At 43.9% G+C, this 27,677-nt stretch overlaps 1 protein-coding gene across 8 annotated transcripts in view; it reads left to right on the forward strand.

Moving 5' to 3' along the window:
• Positions 1 to 27,677, forward strand: part of robo2 (roundabout, axon guidance receptor, homolog 2 (Drosophila)) — a 275,636-nt gene that overhangs the window by 114,838 nt on the left and 133,121 nt on the right. For all 8 annotated transcript variants that reach the window (XM_022192116.2, XM_022192117.2, XM_022192110.2 and 5 more), the window contains exon 2: positions 9,317 to 9,643. In XM_022192116.2, the coding sequence (XP_022047808.1) occupies positions 9,317 to 9,643 (327 nt within the window). The remainder of the gene's footprint in view (positions 1 to 9,316; positions 9,644 to 27,677) is intronic.

Here is a 27,677-nt window from a genome sequence, read left to right on the forward strand (position 1 = left end):
CACACACACACTATCTTTACACAAGTCCTTGGCAGTGTCGATGAGGGTGGAATTCAAACACGGAGGGGGTTGTTGTACACCTGTGATGAGAGTATACAGTGGGAGTGTATGTGGCAGTAGGGCTGGGGGAGGAATGGTATGATGAATTGAGCATGCTGACTTTGAGGTAAAGCAAGCGGTGAGGGCCTTCACCTGTCTCACACACCTGTACTTAGAGAATACACACCTGTGCTTACCTTTCTGGGCCCCAGGGTGGAGAAATAATCCTTGCTCTATAATGTCACTGCCTCTGTTTCCCAAACAGCTGATTAAGTTTGAGATAGTCCAGCAGAAGACATTGATCTAATTACTGTTATATAATCCCTGGTAATTAGATGATAGTGATTGAGGCCTCATTGATCATTGGCAAATACCCAACCCAGAGGTTACAGCTCAAACTGTCTCAGTGTAGAACAGATGAGCGATCATATCTCTATACGAAACTTGAGCATCTTAAGCCAGAATGTCAGTATGTCAGGACTGAATATAACACAAGCCTGTGATGCTGTAAACTTTCTGGAAGAGACATGTTTGCCTTATCAGTGTGTTTTTGCTGCACGCTGCACTGAAAGGCTGTGTTTGGGGAAGCGTCTAATTACTCTGTGTCTAGTTGCCCTCAATCTGCCCTCGCTTTAGCTGTCTTGCAGCAACCTTCAGATAGGAGGAAGGGATGTCAAGGTTGGATGACTCACAGAAGTACATACAACTGTGTAATACATGCTCATGGGTACAAGTACACACACACACAACCATAGACTTTGAACGCACAGGGAAGCATAAAATCTACTAGCAGACAAGAAACATAACATGCTGTAAAATATTTTATTAGACATGCTGTCCGTGTTCTCGGTGTGTTTGTAGTCCTGGTCAGAAACACTGCACACATTCCTAGTCATTTTTATTTTTATTTTTTTAATCTTTGTGTGATTGTGTGACTGTGTTCAGCCAAGAATTTACCTGCTTTTTCCTCATTGCCAAGAGTTGTGACACTTGTACCTGAGCCGAGTGTCTCACCAGTGTCTTGAAGATGAGGTCAGGTCTGGTGATAAAAATGCATGAGCTGTCGCTCAGTGTGAGATGTGTGAAGATGGACAGCCACAGTACAAGACTCAAGCACACATCCGTCACACACAGCAGCAGTCCAGCACAGCTGCACTGCTGTTCAGAGAGCTGGAGCCACTGAATAAGTGTCTTGTTCCACCATCTTCATCCCTGACTTGGTCTATGGATCACCCAGCCATGACAGCTTGGTACTTTTTCTCGCCTGGAACTAGCTGGGGAATCTAGCCTCATGGAAGAATACACCATCACTTACCAAATCAGTGGATTAGTGTGGAACAGAAGCCTAAAGGTCTTTCGAGGGGCCTACCTTGTTAACAGACTGGCATTTCTCTGCATGTTAATAAGAGCATGATCATGGCTCACTCCCTGCCCCATGATGTGAACATGATGCGTTTATTGTTGTAGATTTTTATGAATTGCTATTATTTTGCATGACCTTATACCAGGGCTGCAGCGTCCAGTTTAGTTTAGTTTACTTTCATCCAATCAAAATCTCCTTGGTCGAAGGAAACTTTTACATCAGTAGGTGGCATGAGAAATAGACGACTTGTGTAAATACCATAACTTTGAACTCACCCAAGCTAATTAAGACTGCTAGGCCAAAGTTATTTTATTCACTGAAAGATTGGTCTCCAACTAACTGACGCCATTTCAAAGAACGTGTAGGTGTGGCTGCATTGTGTTAAAACAGATGGCCAACAACTCAAGTGTTACTTTTGCAAGCAGCAGTTTGTCTGCTCTATGTTTTTTTCAATAGTTCTCGTGCTGGGATCACAAATTATTATAGTTTTGTTTTCAGAAATCTTAGGAGCACACTGATCTGCTCAGAGGCTGTTGTTATCATATCATTATTTTTAAAAAATCCGTAAAAATGATTTGTTTTTGTACAAATACTGACTTTTTCTATTTAAATATATTTCATTTGGCCTAATAAAGCCAGCAAGTAATGTAATGTCAGTGTTGGGGTCATTTTAATTTTTATTGTTTAGCCATAACCAGTCCATAGGTTAAAGAGTAGGCTCAATTTCAGATTTTGTTTGGTTTTGACTGCAGCCATAATAACAACACACTATAAATGATGTGGTGTTATTATTCTTAATTTTGTATGTTAGATTTTTAATTGAAATGTTTCTTGGCAGTGAATTTCCAATTAGCCCTTATTTTGAAGCACCGTTTCTATTTAATTATATATGTTGTAATATACGCCATTTTGTTGAGTAACCATTTAGTTGCTAAAATGAACCAAAACCCCTTCACTAGCTGACTACTAAGTCTGGAAGATGTTTACATTTGTGCACAAATACTGAAAATACAGAACTGTGCGACAGTGCTGCCTGAACCTGTTCTTGTTGTGTCCCTGCTGCAAAACAACACAGCGCCCCACTGGTTTGCAAACCGAGCCACCATGGCCAGGGGTGACTTGATTTACTGTCTGTAATGGCTCCTGGTGAGACTGGTTTTGTGGTTGAAAGTCCCAGTGTGGAACGTAGTATCAGCCAAGTGTCACAACCATCGCTGCGAATAGGAAAAAGCCCTAATCACATCCTTGAACATTTGAACTCTGCAGTTTCACCCCCAGGATGGTGATGATTTTTCTCTGGAGAGCTGCTCACAAGCATTTGTCATTGAGAGGCCCTGTAACACCGAGCCAGTGGTAGAATTATGAAATGTAGTGGATGTATGTGAGTGAATGTGTTTGTGAACACTATTAATAACCATCAAAGCCTTTTTTTGTGTTCGCGTGGATATATGGGCCTGAGTAAATTGAACGAGTCCTTCATCCACTTATTGCAAGCACCCTTGACCCTGTAGCCCTAAGCAAGACCAGATGAAGTGTCCCATGGTATAGAAATTTAATAAATCTCATCTTGACTTGCTCTGCAGCACCTTAAAAAAAACAAAAAGGGAGTGCTATAAGAGCCATTTGATTACCTCTCGCTGCTCTCTGAGTCCATCACTTGGATGGTATGTGGTTACAGCTCTTATTCCTCATGTTCACTTGAGGGACTGAGCATAGCTGAGGACCACTGGAGTTGCTGGAAGTGGTGACTGCCCTCATTGACATACAGGAACAATGCGGTGTGTTCACGATAAGTCAGCACCCACGGCACCCCTCCAATTGTCCAGTCACCTCTCTACACAGTGTATCACGGACACCTGAAGGCCTTCTCCTCCACTATCCCCTCCCCTGCCTTCATTTCTAAGGCAATAAAGCACTTATTTATTTCTCCCTATTCAATCCGCAGTGGCAGCTCAGCACTGCAAGTAAAGAGATTACAATGCTTGAGGGAGAATCAATTGATACCATTCATTTCATTGCACCTCGCTCAGTAGGAACTGTTTGGAGTAGCCCACACTTGAAAGTGATCTGATTACACACACAGATGTAGCATATCTTAAGAAGATCAACATGAACACTTCTTTTTCTGTATCTAATTTTAGCACTTTTACAGATTTAAATGACCAAAGAAAACTGTGCTCTACAGCAGTAGTTTACTTATGATCAGTTCTTGACTGCAGCAAGTGGGCATGACCCTAACTGTTGGGATTCTCTCCAGTAGTGGACTTGGAAGGGACTAAATTATTAATCATATAATCTCAAATGTGTTTTATTTACCTGTGATTTCAGTTGCTGATTTTCAATGAAAATGCACAACCTAAGTACCGAGGCTGCTGTTAAGGTGCAAACCAGAGTCAGAAAAGCAAATGGCTGAGCCCAGGATGCTGAGAAGGATCTGCAAGAGAGAGGGCTAGAGAAGGTGGGGTGGTGCAGTGAGCTGCACGCTCGAATGGCCCCGGCATCGGAAATCATTTAATCTGCATCACACAGTTTAGTGTCCCTACCAGTGGCCTGACAGTCCCACAGAGCTGCTGCTACACTCCTCACACTAATCAGGCCAAATACAGAGAGAGCAACCACCTTTCTTTTATTTTTTGCTTCACATTAAGGACATTCTGAACAGCTCCTACATCTTCCTAATTTTGGTCTCTTGTTTCAAGTCAGTGATCTCAGCCTTTTTGAGACAAGCCATCAGCTGAAAAAGAGATAACATCTCCCTTTTCTGTTCATGGCTACCGATAGTAGGATAAAGGATGAGGAGTGAGAGTAGTTTTTTTTGGGGGGGGAACAAGGTGGAAACTGCTTGAAATGCAAGCTATGTGAATCAGCACTTTGCAGCAAAATCAGATATTCTGTTTCCCACAGTTATCTATTTATATATTCCATCTGCATGGGGGAGAGAGGGCAAATACACAGATGCAGAGTCAATATGACCCCACATCGCTACTGCCTGAAATACACTCAGAGTGGAATTCAATCTGATATTTGTTGGAGGGAAGCATGGATGCATTGTGAGGTTTAGAGCAACTCATAGAATTACCCTTGTTTGCTCTCAGAGTATAGATCTTCATAGGAGAAAGGAGGGGGCAGTATGCGGAGCACTGAGATGGAACAGAGGCCATGACATGACTTTGCTAGCTGGCTAGAACCCCCTCCCTCTCTTGCAGCAGAAAATGAAGTGAAAGAATCTGCTTTGCACCTGTGAGCTTCCTTCATTTTAGCTTCTGCGTCTCCCCTGCAAGGATTTTGCCGTATCGAGTGGCCGGTGGGGTGCTTTGAACTGGGGTGGGCTCCAGTAGATACAGCGGGGCGTCTCTCATGACACCTCACCACGATGAGCTGTGTTTCTGGTATTGGGGTATGCTGGAGCTCAAGCAGTGTGACGCTACTGACAGCCTGGCGTAAAGAAGATGAATCTCGGGTGCAGAACGAGCTGCTTGGATGTGTCACTGCAGGCCAGTGCTGAGGCGTGGACGGCCAGTAACATCATTCTTTCACCACCCCCAGTTTCCCCCCGCTGCTGCTGCGCATTTCCAGTCTGATGACATGACGGATATGACTCTGTCACCCTCACAGTGAGGGTAGGATGAAACAGGACAGGGAGCAAGTGAAATAGACAGAGGGACATTGGGAGGTAGAGGCGGAGATGCATATAGAGAATGAGATGGAGTGGGAGGTTTAAGTGGAGAAGGCCAGCAGAAGTGGGAGGCAGGGGTAGAGTGTATTTCAGAACGGACAACATGGATTTAATGCATAATTCATCCCCTCTGAAATTTCTTTGAGGTTTTCGTTTTTTGTGCAATTTTATATTCACTCAGTTTGCCGGGTTTCAGCACTTTCTGCCTGAAATGTCTCTGCCACTATCCACATTACAGTTGCTGCATCTTGGCCCAGACCTTGGTTTTCATGTTTGATGTTTTATGGAGCTTCAGCGACTGGAACTTTTTTGCCTTAGTCCGAGGTTGCCGTTGGTTACCAGTGATCAGCACACGTCTGTTGGCAGGATAACTAATATCTCTTTGGGGAGCCCTTCTTTTTATGGTCTGCCTGAGACTGGTGTGGATATTGATTTGGTTGGTGGGCTAGAATTTCTCCTGGGAGCTAATAAAAATAATTACAAAAAGATCATCAAAGGCCTGACCTTCTGTTGCACACATGAATAAATATGTGACAAAGACAACAGAAAAGGTTGCTTCTAGGTGTGTGGTCAATGGAATATGGGGAAGAGGGAACCATTACTGGTAGTTGCAGTGGTGTTTGATCTTGACTTTATTCAACAAAATAAACAAAATGTAGTATTTTAAGCTTTTATATGGATTTTTGTAATATTTTAACACTAATTGCAAAGTGTGATATGTTGTTTGGGGCATTAAAAACACTATTTAGGAAGAAAACATGCTGCACATTTCTTGGATAACAGCACTGAGAAATTGTATCCATTTCAGTGAAGCTGACATAAGTAGACGGAAAGAAAAGGCAGAAAAGAATCAGCTTCTGGTTCAGTAATCCCTCTCTGATTTCATTCCCTGTCTGTGCTTGTTTGTTTGTTCTCTGGTTCCTGCTTCCCTCCAAGAGTGGATGACTGCACAGCAGTGGTGAAAAGTAATGGTGGTGTTATTGCAGACAGGGGGAAACACAGCATTTTGATTGGACCGTGTGCCCTGAGACCCAGTGAAGTGCACTCGCCTCAGCTCAGAGAGCACTTGATTGCACAGCACCAATGATCGCATTAAAAGGGCAACAGAAAGCCCATTTACCGTAAAGAGAGTGGGAAAGGGGGCCCAATAGGAAGCTGAAAATTGACTTTCACTTCTGTGAGGAGCTAGGTGTGATGGCTGGGTGGTGAGGATGTACATGAAGTTTTTGTGTTTGATCTTCCTGGACAGCGTATACTTATGGACACGGATCACAAACATTTTAGAGTATACCTGCATTTTTCCAAAGTGAAACCTCAGGCAAGGTTTGCATGTTGAGGTTTCCCAGTATTAATATTGATGAGCCTAATTTATGTCATATTCCATAACATATGGATGTGTTTATAACCTTTTCTACCTTTTGCACCTAACTCTCTGCTCAGGAAGGACACTGACCAGTCACGTCTGGCCCTCTGTGCACCCAGCTTAGCTCTTTCTGGCAGTGAAAGGACAATTGTAGAGGCATCTGCTGTGTTCATTTCCACAGGAAAGAGGAGAGCAGATGGAGACTCAAGGTTTAAGTGATTAGAAGGCAGTAGATTGGAATACAAATTGGATTTAAAGAAATTAGACTGATATAAATCGAATGGAGTCGCCGCAGTTTAGTGCTGTACATGCGCGTTGGCCTTAGTGGAAAGCCACCGCAGGGTTTGTGGATTATGGGGAAAGCAGATGCTCCAATGAGATAAGAATAAATGTGCGTTCAAACACTCCATCTGAGCGGGATGGGGGTCTCCATGTCTGTCCTTTATCTCACCCTCCATTTATCAATGTCACGGTGTTAATTACTGCTTCATTTATTAAGTCACTTACTGCAAGAATACAAACTTGCCTCTCTGCTGCTGCTCTGACAGGGCTGCCGGCTAGGTTACTGTTATCTACCACTGATGAAAGAGATTATGTGAATAAGTGCAAGCAGCGCGCTGTTGGTGTTTGTTCCACCACCAGTAGTGTGTCTTCAGTTTTCCACATACTGCCAATGAAAGAAGATCATGTTCCCTGGGAGCAGGATATCACCACCCCCTCTGCTAAAGACTGCTGTCTATGGCCCCAGTTAGCACAAGACACCAGGCCTGATCACTAATCAATGACAGGGAAATGGAGGGAATTAGCCCAAATTAGGAAGAAAAGAGAACAGACTATCTCCTGCTCAGGGGTCAATACTCCCCTGTCTGATGCCTGATTCCTGACAATTGGTGGACTAGTGCACATTTACACAGAGTAAATGCATGTGTTTGCATCTGTGTATGCTTATCCACACACATTCACCACACTCAGGGTCTTTGTAGTATGTTTTTGTGCTGATCAGCGGGTTTCTACCTGCTCCTGTCCTTTTTGCCCGCAGACTCATGGACAGAATAGATCAGGGTACAGCTTGTCCCAGTTTCCCCAGGGAGATTCAAGTATAAGGGGTAGTGGAACATGTGCAAACCCAGCTGAACAAAGAGCTGGAACCTCCACTGTTTAGCCTCCATTCCCTGTTAAAATTAGCCCTTACATAAGCACAAAGGCCTATGTGGCTCTGTGCATCAGGCATCGTCCTATTACCCCCACTGCACTGCCCCAGGGAAGGGCACAATCATCAACTCAGCTCAATCACATGCCCACCTGCAACAACTCATTTTAAGACAAAGGGGTCAGCTCTCAACCCAGTGCAACACTGACTGGGTAACATTTAGCTGCCTACTGATTCAGGGTAATTGATGTGGTATTGAATGGGGTTCAAAAGAAAAGGATAAAGAAGGGTTGTTGGAGAAGTTTGCCTTATTCCCTATTCCCTTTACTCTGTCTCTGGTTGTTTGATGCTGGATCAAACTATTTGATTGTTGCACTGTTCCCATGGCCTCTGTGATGTAAATGTGTGTGTGTGTGTGTGTGTGTGTGTGTGTGTGTGTGTGTGTGTGTGTGTGTGTGTGTGTGTGTGTGTGTGTGTGTGTGTGTGTGTGTGTGTGTGTGTGTGTGTGTGTGTGTGTGTGTGTGTGTGTGTGTGTGTGTGTGTGTGTGTGTGTGTGTGTGTGTGTGTGTGTGTGTGTGTGTGTGTGTGTGTGTGTCCTACAGCATCTTATCTCCGTGGGTAAGACCTGCTGGTCACAGACACACACAGCACTTTGACTCAGGCAGCATTATCTTAGCTGCCAGACTCCCAGAGCTCACCATACCGAAAGCTGTAATGAAAAGGAGTGGGCCAAGGTTTTCAGCCACAGGGGATTAGCATTTGACATTAGTCTGGACGCAGCATTCATATTCACATCACATGTGCACTTTTGCACACAGGACTCAACAGTTTTACTCGACTTTTAGTAAAAGCCAAATATCCAAGGCAAATATATAATTTGTGTCTGTGTGCATGTAGCTCAAATGTATGCCTCCTTTCACTGTTCGTCCACAGGGCCAATTATCCACAAGTGCTTCCATATAGGATTCGGAGCAGATGGCTGCTTTTTTACTGGCCTGAAATGGTGATTAAAGGGTTCAATATGTGTTTTTACATACTCCTAACCCAAGACAAGTTTAAGTAACTATTAGTTTGAGTCTTCTATCCAATTCCCACTGCTCATCTGGATCTGGGTAGCGGTGTCAGCAAGCTTAGTAAAGTTGCTGCTCAGCACTTCTTTTTAGCATCAGGTTTTTTGGATCAATGTTAGTTGTAGTAGTCTGTTGAAAAAGTGAGTGCATTTAGTCAAATTTTTGCAGAGGGCTGCTGTTTTTTGTCTCATTGTCAGTGTGTGTGTTGCTTTATTAAGTCAGTTCATGAAGGCACAGATCTTACTATCAGCCTTGAAAACATGCTTAAATGAAAGGTGTTGCTTGTAGTAGCTGCATTTGTAAATCAGGTCTAATATGTGTAGAGTAGCTAAGACGATCTCAAGATATGATACGTTGGACTGCAGATTCTCTCCAGAACAGGTCATTAGGCAACTCATCCTCCTGGGTCTCATTGATGAAATGGATGCTGCCTCTGAGTCACATCCTGGAGCTCCTTCTGTGAAAAAGAGGCCTTTCCAAATTAGATTTATTTTTTACTTTTAGTTGTTTATTAATTCAAACAGCATCTTGCCTCTCTTCTTTTGCAGTTGTGTTCCTGGAAGTGGCTGTTTAAAAGCATGATTGAACAGAAACCTGCTTTTAAATCTTATTACTGTTGGCTGATGATTAATTGCTTCTCTTGTCCTTCCGTCAGGATCCCGTCTGCGCCAGGAGGACTCCCCACCCCGGATTGTGGAGCACCCCTCTGACCTGATTGTATCCAAAGGGGAGCCCGCCACTCTCAACTGTAAAGCAGAGGGGCGGCCCACCCCAACAGTGGAGTGGTACAAGGATGGAGAGCGGGTGGAAACCGACAAAGATGACCCACGTTCTCACCGCATGCTGCTGCCCAGCGGCTCGCTTTTCTTCCTTCGCATCGTTCATGGACGACGGAGCAAACCGGATGAGGGAGCCTACGTCTGCGTGGCCCGGAACTACCTGGGAGAAGCTGTCAGCCGCAATGCATCTTTGGAAGTAGCATGTGAGTCAAGACTCTGTTTCCTCTTCCCTCTATATGTCCCGTTTTGCTCTTAAAATGTAATCATGAATTGGCTCAACAGAAAAAAAAAAAGTTCTTCAAAATGATGGAAAGACTGGATTTACATTCAGCCCAAGAAAACTGGGTAATTAAATTTACACATTTTTATTGAACGCTTTACATTTTTGTGCCAGTTATACAAAATAGAAATGACATTGTCTTCAGTGTGGGAAATAACGGTAAACAAATCAACATTTAATTTGCAGCAGCACTATTTTTAGAATTGACTTCATCTTGCTTTTAGCACTCTCCATTTGCAGTCACTGTAATAATTTCCTGTAGGTCTAAAGGGGACACTTTAGCTGTGTTGCATTTTCACAATGTCAAGCATTATTTGGTGGCATAATGAGTTGTGAAGAATGAGTTTTTCAGGCTTGGAGATGATGAATTTGATACACTCTTAGCTCAAGGGAGTTGTTTTGAAGTTGTGTGCAGACCTTTAAGTTGAACATAATACTGCTGTCTATAGCGGAGGGACGTGATGGCACAGCAGACATTGGCCTGTTCAGAGGTGAGTGGGGGTAGTAAGACAGACACAGGCCCTGATGGACATTTAACTCAGATCATCTGTGTTGGGGAACACTGACAGGCATAACCTGAGCTGTGGATCAAATTACCTTTGAAGATGAGCCTACCCCCCAGCAGGCTCAGGCTGGGCTTCCTATCAAGCAGCTCCCAGGCTTCTCAAACTGCCTGTAAGATGGAGTGAAAAGTCTTCATGTCCTTCTGTTGTTGTTTTTTTTTACCAGTGATACTTTCCGTAGGACAGCCACATGTTGTAGATAAAGACTTTATTTACTATGTGCTCTTGATGGTATTTGTACATTATTGTAAGTGACTTGGATTGCAAGATTTGTCATGTAGAGACTGTTGAGATTTAAGATGAAAGTGGCCAGTCACAGCCATTATAGAGTTAACTACAAACTTCTATCAGCAGTTTAGCAAAACGCTGAGCTTAACTTCCTAGTTAACATTAAACAAGCAAACCATTTGCTAATTAATTGTTAGGCGTGTTTTAACCGAAGACAGCAGAAATAACATCTTGCATGTAACAGAATGCCCTGTAACTGTATTTCTAATGTGATTACAGTGGCAGCAGGGTTCATAGTTAGTTTGTGATCCTTGGGAAATGGAAATGGAGGGGGGTTGGTCTGTGCCTCTGATCCAGTGCCCTGTCTTCCCGAGGGCTTTCCACCAGCCCCCAGGTGCTAACTGTGTGACAGCAGCTTGATCTATCGATTGCTCTAAGAGGGTTCTCCCCGTCCAAATGAAAATTCATGAAAAATTGATGAAGTCTACAGATTATTTTATTTTTCCTCTCTCACACTGTTTCTTAACCTTTCTTTTCGGTACTCTCTCTCTCTCTCTCTCTTTCTTTCTCTCACTCTCTTGTAATATGGGATGAGCAGCCGAAGGGGGTTGAATAGAGGCATTGACTGCTTGAATGGCTTAAAGGTGAGGGGTGAGAGGTCAGGAGGCCAGGAGAGGAGGGGATAGCAAGGTGAAGAAATATGAACACATCTGATGGGGATTACTAGCGATGCTGAGTGAGAGAGAGAGAGAGAGAGAGGTTCAGGGTAAAGACTGAGGCCACACACAAGGGTAAAGAGCCGTAAATTTCTATCAGTGTGGCTATAAATTGAAGAAAAAAAGAAATATACCCTTAACTCCCGCAACGACTCTGCTTTCATCTCCATGCAGAACGCTATCACAAGGAAACACTACATACATACACATAGTCAAATACCTTACTTTGCACACATTCCTGTTATTCTGTACCCTATAGCTAATGTACTGGTCACCTTGCCTGTACCATGATGGAGGTGAACACTTTCCAGTGTGCCTTAAAGGATATAAACAACCACGCAGCAGCTTTGCATTTAATAAGCCGTCTAACTGGACACTGTGATTCATATTTCATCTGCTACCTGAGGTCTGCCCCTGCGCTCTACATCAGGACCATCTTTTGACACAAATGAAACAAGCTGACACCAGACTAATACCGTTTCCTGTTGTGTTTTTAATGATTCATTAAAGTGCCGTCAAATCTTCCAGTTCCGTCTGTAGACGCTACTGCACCACCTAACAGTGTTGTTCACATTGACCTGACCTGACCTGACCTGACCCGAGGCACCGCAGTTTGAGCTTGATAGCAGTGTGGGCTTGACTGAGATGGAGTGTGGCTGCAGGAGAAGGCTGTGCTCGTGGGTCAAGTGTAGTTCAACGGGGCCAGTTGCTTGATTAGAATGTGGAACAGCAATGAAGCTTTATTAAAGGAGAACAGTGTTGATATAAATTACTTGATTATGAGCACATCCTAGGCCTCGGAGGCATGTTGCAGAAAATGGAGAAGAGGAAAAGAGATTGAAATATACAGGTAGTGTATTATGTGAAGACATTAATGACTTGTTGCAATTTTAATGACAGGTAATTCTAGAGATATTGAACTGGAGTGTCCTGAAGCTGATCTGCAGGATTGGTGTCTGAGTCAATCAGATGTCTGGCCTCGGGCAGACAAATGGTCAGAACCACTGTGCGATTTTCATTGTTTGATTTCACCTTTGCGCTCCCTTTCTCTTGAATATGTACTGGTATTAGTCTGTCTTTTAAATCTAGTAAGCTGATAGTTTTCTTCGTAAAATTTAAATTTAAAGTTAAGTGTTCATTGGCACTAACAAGGTGATGATCAGTTATCTATAAATTTTGCCTCAGTTGCCTAAAATATGACCCTTTGCTTTGTATTTTCTTCTAGTTTTTTTGTAGAATTAAGGCTAACATAGATCCCTAAAAGGAGGGAGGGCCATTTTGTGCAGCTTACTCCATGCTTGGTTTGCTTGGGCCCTGGGCTTTCTCGGCTTTCTCTTTCAGCCAGGTCTTCAGGGGGCTGGGGGAGCAGAGGGGGTGGGGCGCTAAATCCCACCGCATTGGCTTTACTGCAGTGATTAGCTTTATCAGGTCCTGACATCCGTCTAGTGATTGTAAAGCCAAAGCTAATCGCACAAGGAAAAGCAGCATTTAAATCTGTATCCATGTTGAACTGGGCTTGTGCTTATGATACGCCTTGTAACAGCTTCTGCCTCCCTCTCTCTCCTTCTCTCTCTCTCTCTCTCTCTCTCTCTCTCTCTACCCCTCCCTCATATTGAACACACCTTTGCCCCCCTTCCATTCACGAGTGGTTGAACAGGGCCCTGGTGAGATAATTGAATTGCAGTTCTGAAACAGATTGAACTCAGTGTCCACCGAGCAGAGTGGCGCTGCAGCATGCTGGACATCAAGCTGGGTAGCACTCACCACTCAGTCTGTTAGAGGAGGAAAGGTGGAGTGGAGAGGAAGAGGGGGAAGAGGCCTCTGAGAGGTCCCTCTGCATTATTAATGTGGGCCAGATTGGGGGTACTTGTGTCTTTGCTGGACTTCATCCTCCAACCATGTCTCCTTTAAGTATGGGATGTTGAGCACACATTGTTCACAAATGAATGGACAAGAGCATGAACTGCATGAACTGCCTCGTGTTATCTGGGTCTGTGGTGCATGAGCGGAGTGTGAGGATAATGCTTAGACATCACTTTGCTGAATTTGGGAAGCGATTTCATTATGGCTGTTGTTCACTGTCCTGTACTGCAGAAGATAAGAGAACTTGTAAACGTGTTGCCTAGAGGGTATCTGAGCAGTCTACTTTGTAATCTTACTCCTCTTCAGAACTGACTGCAGACCAGCTCTATGGGATGGATATATGGCATGTAAGAGGGAACGTGCCCCCTTTTCTCTTTTCAGAATAAACTAGGTCAATGAGCAGGTTCATAAATCATTGTGAAGCCTGTGTCAGAAATGCTAGCTGCAGCCACTGTTGCTGAATAAATTGCTAGCACTGCGAATATCTGTGTATATGTAAGTGTGACAAGGTGCACCTGGGGCGATAGGATCCCAAGGAAAATGTTAATTAGCACCATCTTTGCAGGTGGATGTGTAGCATACGTGCATGGTGCTCCAGATACTCACATGTAAGGTCAACAGTTTCACTTTTAATTGCGTGTCAAGTGTGACTAAGGCCCTCTCACATATATGTGGCTGCATGTGTAATAAACATATATAATCGTCAGGGGAAAAGGCATCGTAGAGGAATGAAGACACACATTCTTGAGGTGTAGATCCATACCCTTGCAGCTTTGTTCAGTCTGTAACCTTTAAAAATGCAAATGACACTAGAATGAAACAGATGTCTTGGGTTGGTTCTAAATGCGGCTTGGAATGGGACTGGATGACTTTTAAAAAGGTCCTTTGATATCATCTAATGTACCACTTCTGCAATTAAGTAAATCGTTAGGTAGCATTTGGTACTCGTACAACAAGGTAATTAGCAGGAAAATAGAGCTGGGAGAGGTGTGAGTGGCAGAGAGAGGAGGAGGGTACCAAGCTGTTCCTGTTGTGTCCAGCATGAGGGGAAGCTAATAAAGGGACAGGCCAAGAGGAACAGGCCAGGTGGGGAGTCAGGCCGAGCTGTGCTGCCGAGTCTTTCACAAGCTCATCTGGACTCATTATTCCAGTTCAGAAATGAGAAAATGGAGTGGCAAACGCACACAAACAACAGACACCGGCACACTCTTACACATGTGTTCACAAACACCTGCCCTCATGCTTGTATAAACCTCGGTAGGCCGAGGTTTAATCTGCGCCAAAGACCTTGAGAAATAATGAAGGGTAATGAAGGAAGCAGCCACAATGCAACCATTACGGCATATTAAAGATGCCCGCTACACTTAGGAAATAAAACACAGTCTTGAAAAGATATCTCAGTCTAATTTGTATTTATTGTTTTAATCACCTGTGCATCTTGAGGTGTCTGATTATGTGGTGAGGTTTGTGGAACACAGATCTGAGGGCCAGTCTATAACAACTGGGATGAGCTTGGACATTTCAGAAACAAAATAACAGCAATCATTTGACTCACTTATTGATTGGCTACTCCACCAGGACTCAGTCAAATAAATTAACCTCTGCTATATACTTAAACAACATATATTTCAGCTCTTTACTTTTTATATTAATAAATAATATCTGGAATAGTTTAAAAGGCATGTTGTCTTTAAAAAACACCCAAATTGTAGCATTTATCACAGCCAAATACTGTAAAAATATAGAATTGTCACATTTCTAACTTTTTGATAGCCCTGTCACGTGTGACTTTCAGTTTCTTTGGGAAAATGAGCCAAATCTAAGTTTAAAATCGGGATAATTCATCAAAATCATTTTATTCTACATGTCTCATTTAAAGTAACGTCAAAAATAAACTGTTTGTGCTAACCAGATTCTGTAAAAATACAAAAACATCTGCACTTCATGACACAACTGTCAATCCATTAGTAGCATAGCTGTGACTAACACCTGAAGTCTTCTGATAAAAATTCAGCGACTTTTCAACTGAACTGCAGGCTTTGTTTACATAAATAGGAAAGAAATATGAAAACAAATTAAAAATGTATGTGTGAAATATCTATAGTATGTAGAGCCTTCAGTCTTTTTTCCACTGTTGATTGTACCTATGGGTACTGGGAGTGTTGATCCTGGGTTGTTTTCGATTTTTCTAAATAATCAGAAACATTTTACCTTTATTTTTCCTGATTAATGACATTTTAACTTTGTTATGCACAAAAGACATTTCTGAGTTTTTTTACTTGGAGCTACAGTTGTGCTGCTTCCAGAAAAATGCAGTAAAAAATCACAAAACTTCCCCAGAGAGTGTTTGATGTTCGATGGGTTAATTCCATTTTACTATTGATATTTTTGCCAGAGGTGACCAGTTTTGGAGCAGAACAAAGTAGCATATAACAGAAGAAATGTGAAAAATATAGATTCTGAAAAGGTGGAAAAATTGTGCTGCTGTGTGACAGATGGTGAGAGCAGGCAAATGGTGTGAAAATATCTCCTCCTGATAAACTGTTAGAAAGAAAACATCCTGATTAAATGTGTCAGCTCTGTGTGTAGCTGGAGTTTGCCCACCTCTGTAAAAGGTTGTGAATTCACTCGCACGATGTCCCCACACACAATCATACACACTAGTTCTCTGCAACTATGTGCAGCAGCATTCAGATTGCTCTTACCTCCTTTATCAGCCACAGATGACGACGGTAAATGAGGAGTTCCCCTCACTACTAAACTCCTGTGCTGTGCATGGGAAGAGACTGACCTGCTGAGAACACAAACAGGAACAGAAATTTGGGAAAACAAAGTCCCAGAGGGAGATAAATCATATGAATACAATGCGGTCACTGCCAGCTCTGACCTTTTTTCTGTCACACACACACAAACTAGCACGTTCACACACACCTGATATGTCCTGAGACTGCACTTTTGCTTTCCTCAGCGGGCCTTGTGTCCCAGCTCTGACCTCCCCAGCTCCACCTAGGGAAATAGATCGTCTGTTACCTCCTTACCTTCAGAGCAAGCAAGTACAGTTTCCTAGAAGGGAAATGCTGCACACCCAGGCTATGGCACTCTGTGGCTGAATAATGACAGCTGTAATAAAGTGCCGCAGCAGGAGCTGAGGACAAAGATGGAAAATGCGGTGAGAAGGTTCAGCAAGGTGGCAAAGAGATGGAGTACTAAGATCCAAGTTTGGGATGACCTTTGGCCATCTTTCTCAGCCCCGTGTCAGTCCTTTTGTGTCCTTTTCTTTCAATCCCCACCTCTCTACTTATACCATTGTGTCACCTTCATGTGTACAAACTGGATTAAACAAGTGTGTGGCACTCCGTCATGGATGCCATGGTCCGTCAGCAGAGGAGTGAGCCATCAAGCAAAGAATGCTGAACCAGCCGCTTCTCACGCCCATTAGTGCCCAGCAAGATGAAGCACCCGTCGCACCGGGTTTTGTTGTGTTTCTTTTATACACCAGACTCTCGCTCCTTCACACTCTCCCTCTTTCTCTCTTTATAGTGACACTTTTATTGATGGCCTCTTCAGTCTGACAATGCAGGTCTATTGCTTTGTCTCTCCTGCCTGCCTTTTTTTTTTGCGTCTTCTTGCCTCATTTTGCTTGCCCCCTCTACCCTAATGTGTCTCATCACCCATGCCACACACTTTGGATGCTTGCTCTGCAATGAGTGAAGAAATACATCTTCGCATTAACATTGAGTCCATAAATTGCCCAAGCTTGGCAGCATTGTCGTGAAAAATAAGCACCTTCAGACAAGCACATTTTGTGAAAAAAAACTTACCCTGTCTTGCTGCTTCAGACAGTTTGAAGTGCAGACTGAGCTGTAAATTATTGAAATCTGTCTGCAGGCTGATTATTGATTAACTTTAAAACACAGTCTGAGAGAGAAGGTCCCGCTTTATGGGTGGATTGCTCTTTGGTTTCTGTTTTAGTATTGACTTATGGTTGAAATTTATTCAAGATCTGTGTACTTTTCTGTTTTTTGGCATACAGATTTGTTGTCACGGATATCAAAATATACCCTTTATCAGTCCATTTATCTGTTCTTAAGCGTGTGTACTGATAACCTCAAAAGTGAGGTTTCTAACTCCAAGCCCTTGTTAAATTGTTGCACAGGTGTGTTATTCACCGGGATTTAGATTAATATGTGTGATACCACTCTATTTGTTGACAAGTGGGCGAAGGGACAAGTGAGTGATAATAATATTAATCAAAAATGTGACCCTGAGTTAAATCCCTGTAGACCGCTGCATTCTGAGGGTGGCTTGCCATTTAGTCCAGCCGGGATTGGATCCTCTGACCCCTGAAAGACCCTTTGCCCTCTCCTATCCACCCCAGATCTCTGTCATACTATAATTCCTTAACCCAGCGCTCCCCTTCGATGAATGTGTCGCTGTAGTGACTGACCTCCCCCACCCACCTTCCCCTCTCTCTCTGAGACCCTCTGAGACTGCCAGAGATGGTAATCCATCATATGGAGCGAGGAGGAGGTGACAGGATGGAGGGCTGAAGTTTAGGCACTAGCTGAAACGGGTTCGAATCGAATGTCGCAGAAATTGATTCACCCTCTGGTGTGTGGTATTTCTGCGCCGATGTTCCTCCTTCAAATGCCCATTATTTCCTTGGTTACTTTCTCACACACCCTTAAACACACATTCATTCACACGCATACATGCCTTTGCGCAACACTGTAGAGTGCACAATGCAGCTGGGGATTGATCTGGTGAAAGGGTCAGGACTCAGCCAGGCCCACGATTCAGCCTGTTTAATTTGGGTTACGACTGTCACGCTGCACACTCGCGCTCTGATGGATTTGTCTTGTTGAATGCAATCGTGCATATACACACCTTTTCTCAAGTGCATGAGCACGCTCAAAAATGCTTAAGCTAAATGGCCTTTGTGGCAGTTTTTCTTGTTATGCAAACATTAAGGACAGTCCCTCCTTAAAGTAGCCCTTGGGAAACACTGAAGATGCGGCATTTCAGCTTCATTAGGTTCTGAACTGAGAGAAAGCTGGAGGAAGGGAGTAGAGGAAACATGGACACAAACTGCAAACTGACCACAGAGAACTGAGAGATTATAGTATACAACCTTGTTAGCACTGTGATTTTGAGAATAAAAATATCGTTGGGGTGTCCTCTGTCACAGCAAAATTGTATTTGCGCTGATTTATTAACTAATAATTCCTATTTTTCATGTTGCTGTTTGTTCTTTCCGTGCAGCATCTTGCAGTAAACTGTTACCAGCCTTTGCTTGCCCTTGGACCACGCTGGAGTTATCGTTGGTCTGTATGTGTTATGACTTGGTGATCTTTCCATGGCGTGGACAGATATTGTGTTTGGCTTGGATTACATTTGCTGCAAGCGACACCTATCAGCAACCAGAGCCCTCAGCAGCTGCAGATCAGAGTTGAAACCTAATCATCCAGTCTCTGCTGTCTTCCTCTTTTCCCCCTCCTTTCCTCTTTCTCCCTCTCTTTTCTCTTTCTCCCTTTCCACTCCCTCCCTCTCTCATTTCCTTTCCTGCTGTTTGAAAGTGATCCTCAAAGTATTTTGGTCACTTTCAAAACTGAAAGGAGACAAGATCAAATGTTTAAGAGAGTAGTTGCTAAGACAGCTGTGGTTCCATTCCACTTTACAGCCTGACCTTTACATGACTGTGCTGTTGCATCCATTGGGCATGTCAGCAGAGGAAGTTCCATGGCTGCTGTGTCTAGTTGAAGGTGACCTTATGTGTTGCAGAGCTAATGGCTTCCTATTTCGATGTGAAGTGTGTTCTAACCGCTGCCTCTGCCTGTTAGACTGCTCTAGGATCAGTCCCAGGCTTGACCAAGGTGAGGGGAGGGAACGTGGGGAGGCACGAAGGTTTGATGTTGTGCAACCACCAGTACGCTGTAGGACCTGCTGCGTCCACTCCATTGAAAAATAAACATCAAAAGTCCTCAGCTGCAGGGACAGGCAAGGACACGTGATTTCATAGAGGGAAACTGGCTTCCTCATTTATGTGTAATGCAGTGTGACCAGGTGCAGGGAGATGACATCACATGCTGAATGAGACCGGGAGCTGTGGTATGTGTGGCCACCTGCTTCTGCAGCTGGGAGGATGATTAGCAGCTAGCCAGGCTGATTATTAACCAGCCAGACTCTCATCCAGCCAAACGGATAGAGAGGCAGACAGACCGGGACACTGACAGACATCGCACATTGCCAGATATGAGCCTTCACATTGGTTGGCACAGTGGCGACTAGACAGACTCACCCAGACCACTTCAGCGCTAGCATGGCCAAAGGCCAACTGAATAGAAATCAGAACTGCCTATTCAAATGCTAAACAGAATCTTATCTCAGTGCCTCTTGCTGCTGGCCCTTGTGCTCTACACTGTACAGGGCAAAGCTATTAACTGACATGCAGGTGCCGCCCATGTTTCTCTGTGTTTCACTATGTGTGAATGTGTTTAGATGGGTGTATGGTGTATTTGCTTGTTGTAGTGGTAAAAATGCAGGCACAGAGGAGCTCGAGTAAAATTCTAAGAAAAATGTGTCATATTGGGAGTGTTTTTTAAATGAATCCTGTTGATGCATTAACCTAAACTCAATAATGCCACAGACAACAGTACTCACCACCCAGTGAGGAAGAAATGAAAGCAGTGAATCATCTCAAGCGTGCCTGTAATTGCGAGGATTTGTCTTGGATCCACCAAGATCTTCATATTCCACAGGAAATGAAATCTAACGACACTAAGTGATCACCAAGGGGTGTGTGTCTAACTGATGAGCGTGCTCATTTGACTCCACCGATCTTTAAAAGCCATTAACGCTCTCCTGTTTCATGCACAAATTAAGCCTCCACACACAGAGGCACACAGGCACAGTGGCACATAGATGTTTGGAGCTCATACACAAGACAGGGTTTGTAAAGGCACATATGCACTTGCACACACTTGCCGGCACCCACACACTGTAACAGACACCAATCTCTTGCTTTTCGTCCAACTGGCACAGTGAACATTTGCCCATTTGAGGCCTAAATGGCACAGTAAGGGAAAAATGAACCCCAAGACACCACGTTGTAATGGAGCTGAAAAGAACAGCTTAATTGGCCAACATAAGCTATGCCCAGGCATTAACTGTGAAATTTACATGTTGGCTTTGCTGCCATCTTTCTTTTAAAGGTCCCCGTGGTGTTCATGTGGAACAGACACATGAATTGCAACACTGACACTTCATGAATATCGATTTGGCTGCTGTTACTACGCAGGAGGTTATGGGAAACAATATTATTCAAAACATGCTGAGTGGGATACATCTGCAATTAGTCAGTTTGATAATTCATACAGCTAATGTGTTATTAGTTTAATTGCCTGATTTTGGCAATTCGTTTATCCTCTCTCATATGCAAGCTTGTTCTGAGAAAAACATCTTTCACATTAAAAATTGCCTTTAATTCATAAATACTGTCAGCATGTTAATTGTTTTCATGATCCCCAGATAGCTAAACTTATTTTAAAATATTATATTTGTGGATGTGGTAGACTGCTCTTCTTATCAGATTCTCTGACTCCAAGCAGAGGGGAGTTGTCCACATGATTTAGCTCCGTTCATAGCAGTTCAGAGGTTGATAGGCTGGCTGTACCTGAAGGTCCAGATAGGCTGACCTTTGGCCAGCTCTGGATGTGACCTCCCATTGATTGACCATCATCTGACCCCGTGGCTTGAAAACAGAGCTGCATACAGGTCCATTTGGCAGTCTGGAGAGGATCTCTAGCATACGCTGCTAATACAGTTATGCTAGTGTTATTGGGAGATGTATGAAAGGAGAAATAGCCGGGGAAGGCAGGGTTATTCCTGTGTCAGAGGAAGAAGAGCACGGATAATTCAGTTACAGACTAAAGGATATGAGCATCTGTCAGCTTATTCATTCTTATAGTGCTCAAGTTCTGTTGTTACTGCTGGAACCTCAAAACTGCCGGATTCAACTCATTGCCTGCTTTAAGACTGATTGAGCTCAGACTGGTAAAACTAATCTTTGCCATCTTTTGTTTACCCTGTATTTTATAATTTTACACTATAAAGATATTTTAACAGACGAGGCATTTTGTGAAACTTAACCTACATTTGCTGAATGTTGGAGCAGATTGTGTTATCTTTCCTCAGCATCTTGCCACTCTTCAACCCCCACTCCTCCTACATTTCTGTCCCACCCCCTAAATTGCAGCTCCCTAGCCTGTGGTAGATGATAACAGTTTCAGACCCACAGCCAGAACGCCCATCTCTTCTCACTATGAAAGATAAAATAGCAACATGTTGATTGACTAATAAATTAACACAACCTCTCATAAACCTTAATAAGTAACCTGACTCGATGAAGGATGCTGATGAGGCAGTAGTGTAATTGAGAAGACAAAACAGGGGGATATCATGAAATCGGTGAGCGGTGCCAACTTGGGGGGTGATTGTCATAAGTGTTCTTGGACCTTGAATTTTGTACCACACTCCCATCTTGCCTCACCTCAGCAGAGTGTCTCACCTCTTCCCACTCCATGTGCCAGCAACACCACCCTCAGTCTTCTCTCTGTCTGTCTCTTTTCTCACAAGCAGCGGGGGGATGGTTGGCCCAAGAACGTGGCATCATTAACTTCCTTGAGTGGCAGACGTTAGACGTGCGGAGGGCTGTCCTGTCCCACCCCCCTGCTGGGTGTTCCTCAACCCCCATCACTCCTCCCTGTCATCCTTCATCTCTGCGCTTCTTGCTCCTTCTCCCCCAAAATGCCATCCACAGATTTCATACACTTGATGCTCAGTCAAGCATGAACGAGAGGATGCATTAAGGGATGCATATCAAATTTCAGCACCATGAATGTGCCAAGTGATTATTTATGTTTGTGTACACAATTTGAATTATGTGTGAATGTGTCTGTGCATGTATATGTGTTTGCAGTAGACAGCAGCTTTCTCTATGTAAATATCACTACCTAACTGTGATGTTTGAATTATTGTGACTGTCTCTTGCAAGTGTAGCAAGTCCACTACCACAGAGCATCAGGAGTTTTTGTTGCTAGCACCAGCGAGCCACGTGCCGCCGAGCTCCTTGTGGCGCGACGCCCTGTCTCATTAATCACAAGCCTTGCGCTGCCTGCAGCCCTGACAACCCACAACCTGGTGGCCCACTACCTCCCCTCATGTGTACTGGGAAGGCTGCACCATTATCAGCCCACAGAAGGAAGGCAACGCAGCACTGACAGCTGCTGGTGGTCATCTGAACCAACCCCCTTTTTTCAATTGAAACTCCTCACTTCCCATATCCCCCACTAAGCTTTTTGGCTTTCGCTTGTCTCGGATTCACAAGTTTTGAAGCGCTGGGGCAAAGGTCAGTGGATTTGCCAGGTCGTCACAGCAACTCTCAACAACATCAGATGTCAAGAGAGTTGGCTGACCATGACGGAGGCAGGCAGCGAGCTCCGGTTAGCGAGCGCCTCCTTCTTGAGCGAAAAGAGCAGGACAGAAGGGGAGAGAACCGTCTTTAGCTAATCATACTCCTCTTTCTTGGCGTTGCTCTGTGCCTGAAGCGGTAGGGGCTGTGGCAGATGGGTATTTAGGCTTTTATGGGTGGAGTGTAAAGAGCTCTTTGGGGTCCGAGTCAGGCTTGTACTGTGGGGTGCTGGGGCTCAGAGTGGTGTGGTCTAGTTGTGTCATGACCATGTAGCTGAGCTGTCACTTGTCTCTAATTGGCTTAGATCAGCCCACGAGAGGCTCAAAGCTCACTGACCCACCCTTTCTTGTCCCCTTTCCCTCACTCTCTCTTGAGCCCTCTCTCATTAGCTTTTTTTCCAGAAGGCCTGTCACTTTCTGTGCTGCATGCGTATCCTGTTATGAGGCAGGATCCTTGTGAAGACCAGGATATGAGAATGAAGAGGGAGGATGCTGTGGGCAGCTTGATCTAATCCTGACTGGAGACCTGATTGATCTGAGCCCTGGGATCATCATGGGGTCAATGCATGGACCGATGATAACGTAGCTCATCTTTAGGGAATAGACCTATCGTGGCACTTTCACATGCCATTACATCTCACATTGGTCCCAACAACAATTCGTATCAGTCATTTTCACCACTGCAGCTAAAGATGCAGCCTACTGCCTCATTTACCAGAACTGTAATCAGTCAACCATTCTGAATCCTGCCAGAGTGGGTGTTCTTTCTTGGGCAGTGCAGGATTTACGATGTGCTACAAGGGTTCAGAGAATGACCCTCTAGTGTGCATCCCTGATGGTGTTCTAATTGGATGGGGTGACCTTTCTTCACTGTAATTTTGAAGCGTCCTTGGTCCTTGGGGGTGGAAACAGATTAAAAAGCAGCAGGGGTGGGCTGATTGATGTGTGCTGTGGTTGTGGATGGACAGTGGCAGGTAGAGGGACAGTAACATATGAGTCCACAGCTGTTGGATGAGGACGTACAGACTGATACATGGGAGGTGGCCGCAAGAATCCTGACTGATTGCTACCTTCTGGTACATCAGCCCTTGAAAATAGCTACACAAACTGTCTGCTTTGGTTGAGTTGTGGTGGAGGTTAATTGTCTGGTTTGTGTATTCGTTTGGAGTGTGCCATTTCATGTAATCCGTTTAAATACCAGTGTGACTTTTAATGTGAGAGAATTGCATCATGATAATCAAAATATTGATTGCTGCCAACAGCACAATGAAGAGTTAAGTTCTTAAAAAGGGAGTACAGTACTTTTTATGAAAACAAATTGTAGACATAAATATTTGTAAAAGCAAAGCAAAATATTGTATCCACAATATGTTTATCCCTGGTTTTGGCTGCTATTTTCCTTTGCATTCGTGTGTGTGTGTGTGTGTGTGTGTGTGTGTGTGTGTGTGTGTGTGTGTGTGTGTGTGTGTGTGTGTGTGTGTGTGTGTGTGTGTGTGTGTGTGTGTGTGTGTGTGTGTGTGTGTGTGTGTGTGTGTGTGTGTGTGTGTGTGTGTGTGTGTGTGTGTGTGTGTGTGTGTGTGTCCTTGTGTCAATATGACATTTACTTTGCTTTTCTTTGCAGCCAGAATGAATTGAAGTGTGGTGAATGGGGTTGTTTTGGTGCATTGACTGGTGGATCCTATTTTAACAGCGAATGAAGCTGGAACTAATTCCTGCATATTTATTTGGCTTGGTCTAAGCAAGCTAAGCACTAACTCTGTTTAAAATTCCAGGATGGAATGGAGGATACTAACAGGAACAGACTATAGGTGATAGCAAAAACAGCTTCATACAGCCTTTAGAAGATTGTGAGTGGAAAAATTCTGAACCCCTCAGAATGTCAAAATAATTTCCTTGCAAATGAGCATGGCGGTATGCATCAATTTAATGTGCTAGAATTTGCCTTTCCAGCTTTCTTTGGTTATTTTTGTCATTTCGTCCTGAGCTAATCTGGAAGCTTTGCTAAAATGCGGAGAGGAAATAATTCTCTCAGTAAGAGATGCAGCACAATGTGTAATACTGTAGTGTAGTGGCCTTAAACTGAATTCGGCAGCTTGTGTTAATTATTTTCAAAAGTTTGCCTGTTGAGTTCACTTTTATGACTTAATAGAGATGAGTGATCTTACTGTAAATGAGTTGCTAGGAGTGTGTCAGTGCATCTGTTATCTGCTACAGTGTGTCTGCAAACGCGTTTTCATACCCCTCATATTAATAAAGTCATTCAAACATCCAGTTCCAATCCTTTGTTCTTCCTGTATCTTATCCAACATGGGCAGTAAAAGGTTAAAAAAAAGATAAAAGCAGGAGCAGGAAACCAAGCCTCATGCCCCAGCCATCTTCACCAGGCCTGAGATGCTTTTGTTGTGGACTGCATTTGAAAAGATCGGCTTTAACAACCTAAGCAAATATCCATGAAACGGCTTGTGAAGGGAGGACCTTGAACCTTCTGTAGAAAAGGTGTGTTTTATAGCACTGTATTCCTCCTTTGGTCTTTAATGCTCTACAGTGCCCGCATTTGGTGTGTGTGCATGTGTGTATTTCTCAGTGGTTGAAGCTCCACTGTAGCGGTGAGCCAGGCCCAGCAGGAGGGCTGCAGTCAACCCTGTGCCATGTGAGAGCTGCAGGGAGCGGGCTAACGAGGTGTCCAGGCAGCTGACGGCTTTGTCCTGCCGCCTGCGAGTGGCGATGGCACAAAGAGGGTCCTGCAGAGAGTCCTGTCTGTTCTTTGTGTCTGCCTTTCTCCTCTGCCCAGGACTTTGGGCTACAAAAGGAAGCCGTGCGAGAAAGCGTTATGGCATCAGGTGGATGAGGCACTGTGCCTGTCCCCCTTCTCCCTCCTCCCCTTCCGCCTGCTTTCAAAACCACCAAAAAAAAGCATGTACTTGTTTGTTGGATAGCTTTGAATTTGTTTCATCCAGTTGGGAGGCTCCAGTGCTATTTTTGCCAAATAATTTTGTCATCAATAATATAATTATTTTATTAGCTTGCCCCATGCTCTTCTCTTGTTCCATCTCACCTTTCATTCCTCACCTTTTCTGTCATGTTATACTGAGGTGAGTGATGATCCAGAGGACAGGCAGTTCTCTGTCACGTGTTTCCTGCTTGTATTTGCTCAGTCTCCCGTCTTCCTCTCTTTGCTCTTGTCTCTAATTTATGAACTGCTACACTTGAGTGGCCCTAGTGCCTATTAAAACCGGCACAGTGCCTGTGTTTGTCCTGGCCTTTCCTACTCCACAGGAAGCTCATCTAGAGCCTTCACTACTTAATGCCACTGCAGGAGGTGAGCAAGAAACATGGACGCCTCTGTGGATCCTTTGCCCACTGGAGGGAGAGGTTTGATGCTTCTTTTAAAAGGCCAAAGTCATTTGTCTTTGTTGTTTTTTGTCTCTGAGGGATTGTTTAGAGAGAAGAAGACAGCAAGGGAGATAAAGAGTAAAGGGGAGTAAGAGCAAGCAAGAGAACATGCCATGCTCCCCGGAATCTCTTTGTAGATGGTGTCAATGTTTCTCATCTAGTCTATTGTACCGAAATCTAGAGTTTGCTCTTTTTGGCCTCTGATGAGCCTCTCATCGGTTGTCTCTTCATCTGATCCCTTTTAACCAGCAGTTGTGGACTAGATTTAAATGGATGGATGAATTTATGCATTTCATATTTTCAAATTCCCCACCTTTTAGTAATATTTATTGCTTTAAGGCAAACTTGGTCAAAACCATACGTGCGTTTGGCCCTGTAAATCTCCATTAATATTTAATCATGTGGACAGCAGGTGTGAATAATGGTTTTAGGATTTATGGTACCTCAGTACAAAGACTCTGAGCTTTGATCCTTCAACCTGTGTTACATTCTTCTCCACTGGTCAGACAAGTTGTGTTTGCTCTAGTGAGTCAGATTCATGAGCTGAATATCCATATGGAAGCCAGACAAGCTGCATTCATATAGAAACAGACAGGAGTTCGAACAGAGAATCTACACCTTTGACTTTAACAAGCTGCTCACACTCTGCCAGAACAGCAAAACTGCAATGTTTTATGTGTGAACACCACTTGCCGAGCTCAACTGTTCAACCAAGTGTTTCCATATTGTTGAAGTAATCGGATTTAAAACAGAGGAACACAAGGACAGACAACCAAGAGAGAACCACAAAAATCACAGAAAGGTTAGGATGGAATCCCAAAGGACTACAAATCCCTTCTCTGAAATCTCATTGTTTGGAAACCATGAAACCGGATTCCTGTAACAAGTCTCTGATCAGTGGAGCTTCGGCCCAAAGGACTCAATTAGACCAGAACGGCCCTTTCTGACCAGGCCTTTATTTTGCCTCCTTCCCTTTCCCAGCATGCTGCCACCACTGCAGAGGAGCTGTCTAATGCCCCAGACTGGGAGCACAGCCATACAGCACACTGAGCAATCACATCACTCAGCCTTTCCCCTCTCATTACACAGCAACAGCATACAGCCACAGCAGAATGTGTGCATGCACGCATCCATGTGTGCTGCTTCCCAGTAAACCTGTGGCACTCCCCTTGACTTAGTGTTTTAATTGGCGGCACGAGTATAGTAAACATATATTAAAAAACACTGGCAGAAAATAGCAGTTACTGAAACATCCCTGCAGTCAGAGGCAGTAATCCAGAATTTAATTTCAGTCATTTTGCCCTCCTTCACTTATGATTAGAGTGAATTATGATAATTTCTTGATTATGGTTTGGCCCCTGCCTGTGAGGACACCACTTGTCTGAGCTCAGCAGAAGATGGCAATGGGGAGCATGTGCAACCCACTGGATCTGCAGAGTTAAACACTTCCTTATGAGATGCTGTGCTTGTCTTCAACCTTCCCCGGCAGTTGCTGAAGCACATGTAGTCAAATCTTGAAAGTACATTCATCTATTTAGATCCGTATTCACAGAAATGTTTAATTCTTCGCCTCTAAAGGCATCAACAAAGAGTGAGATGAAAGATAAGAAGGAGCTTGACTGATACTGCGAGTGTTGAATTTATGTATGCATGATCCATGAATGAGGGCACGTGTGACACAGAGGAGCATCAGCAGTCGGGTCAGCAATCTTCTTCACTTGGCTTC

Source organism: Acanthochromis polyacanthus, chromosome 13 (assembly GCF_021347895.1).
Source record: "Acanthochromis polyacanthus isolate Apoly-LR-REF ecotype Palm Island chromosome 13, KAUST_Apoly_ChrSc, whole genome shotgun sequence".
NCBI lineage: Eukaryota > Metazoa > Chordata > Actinopteri > Pomacentridae > Acanthochromis > Acanthochromis polyacanthus.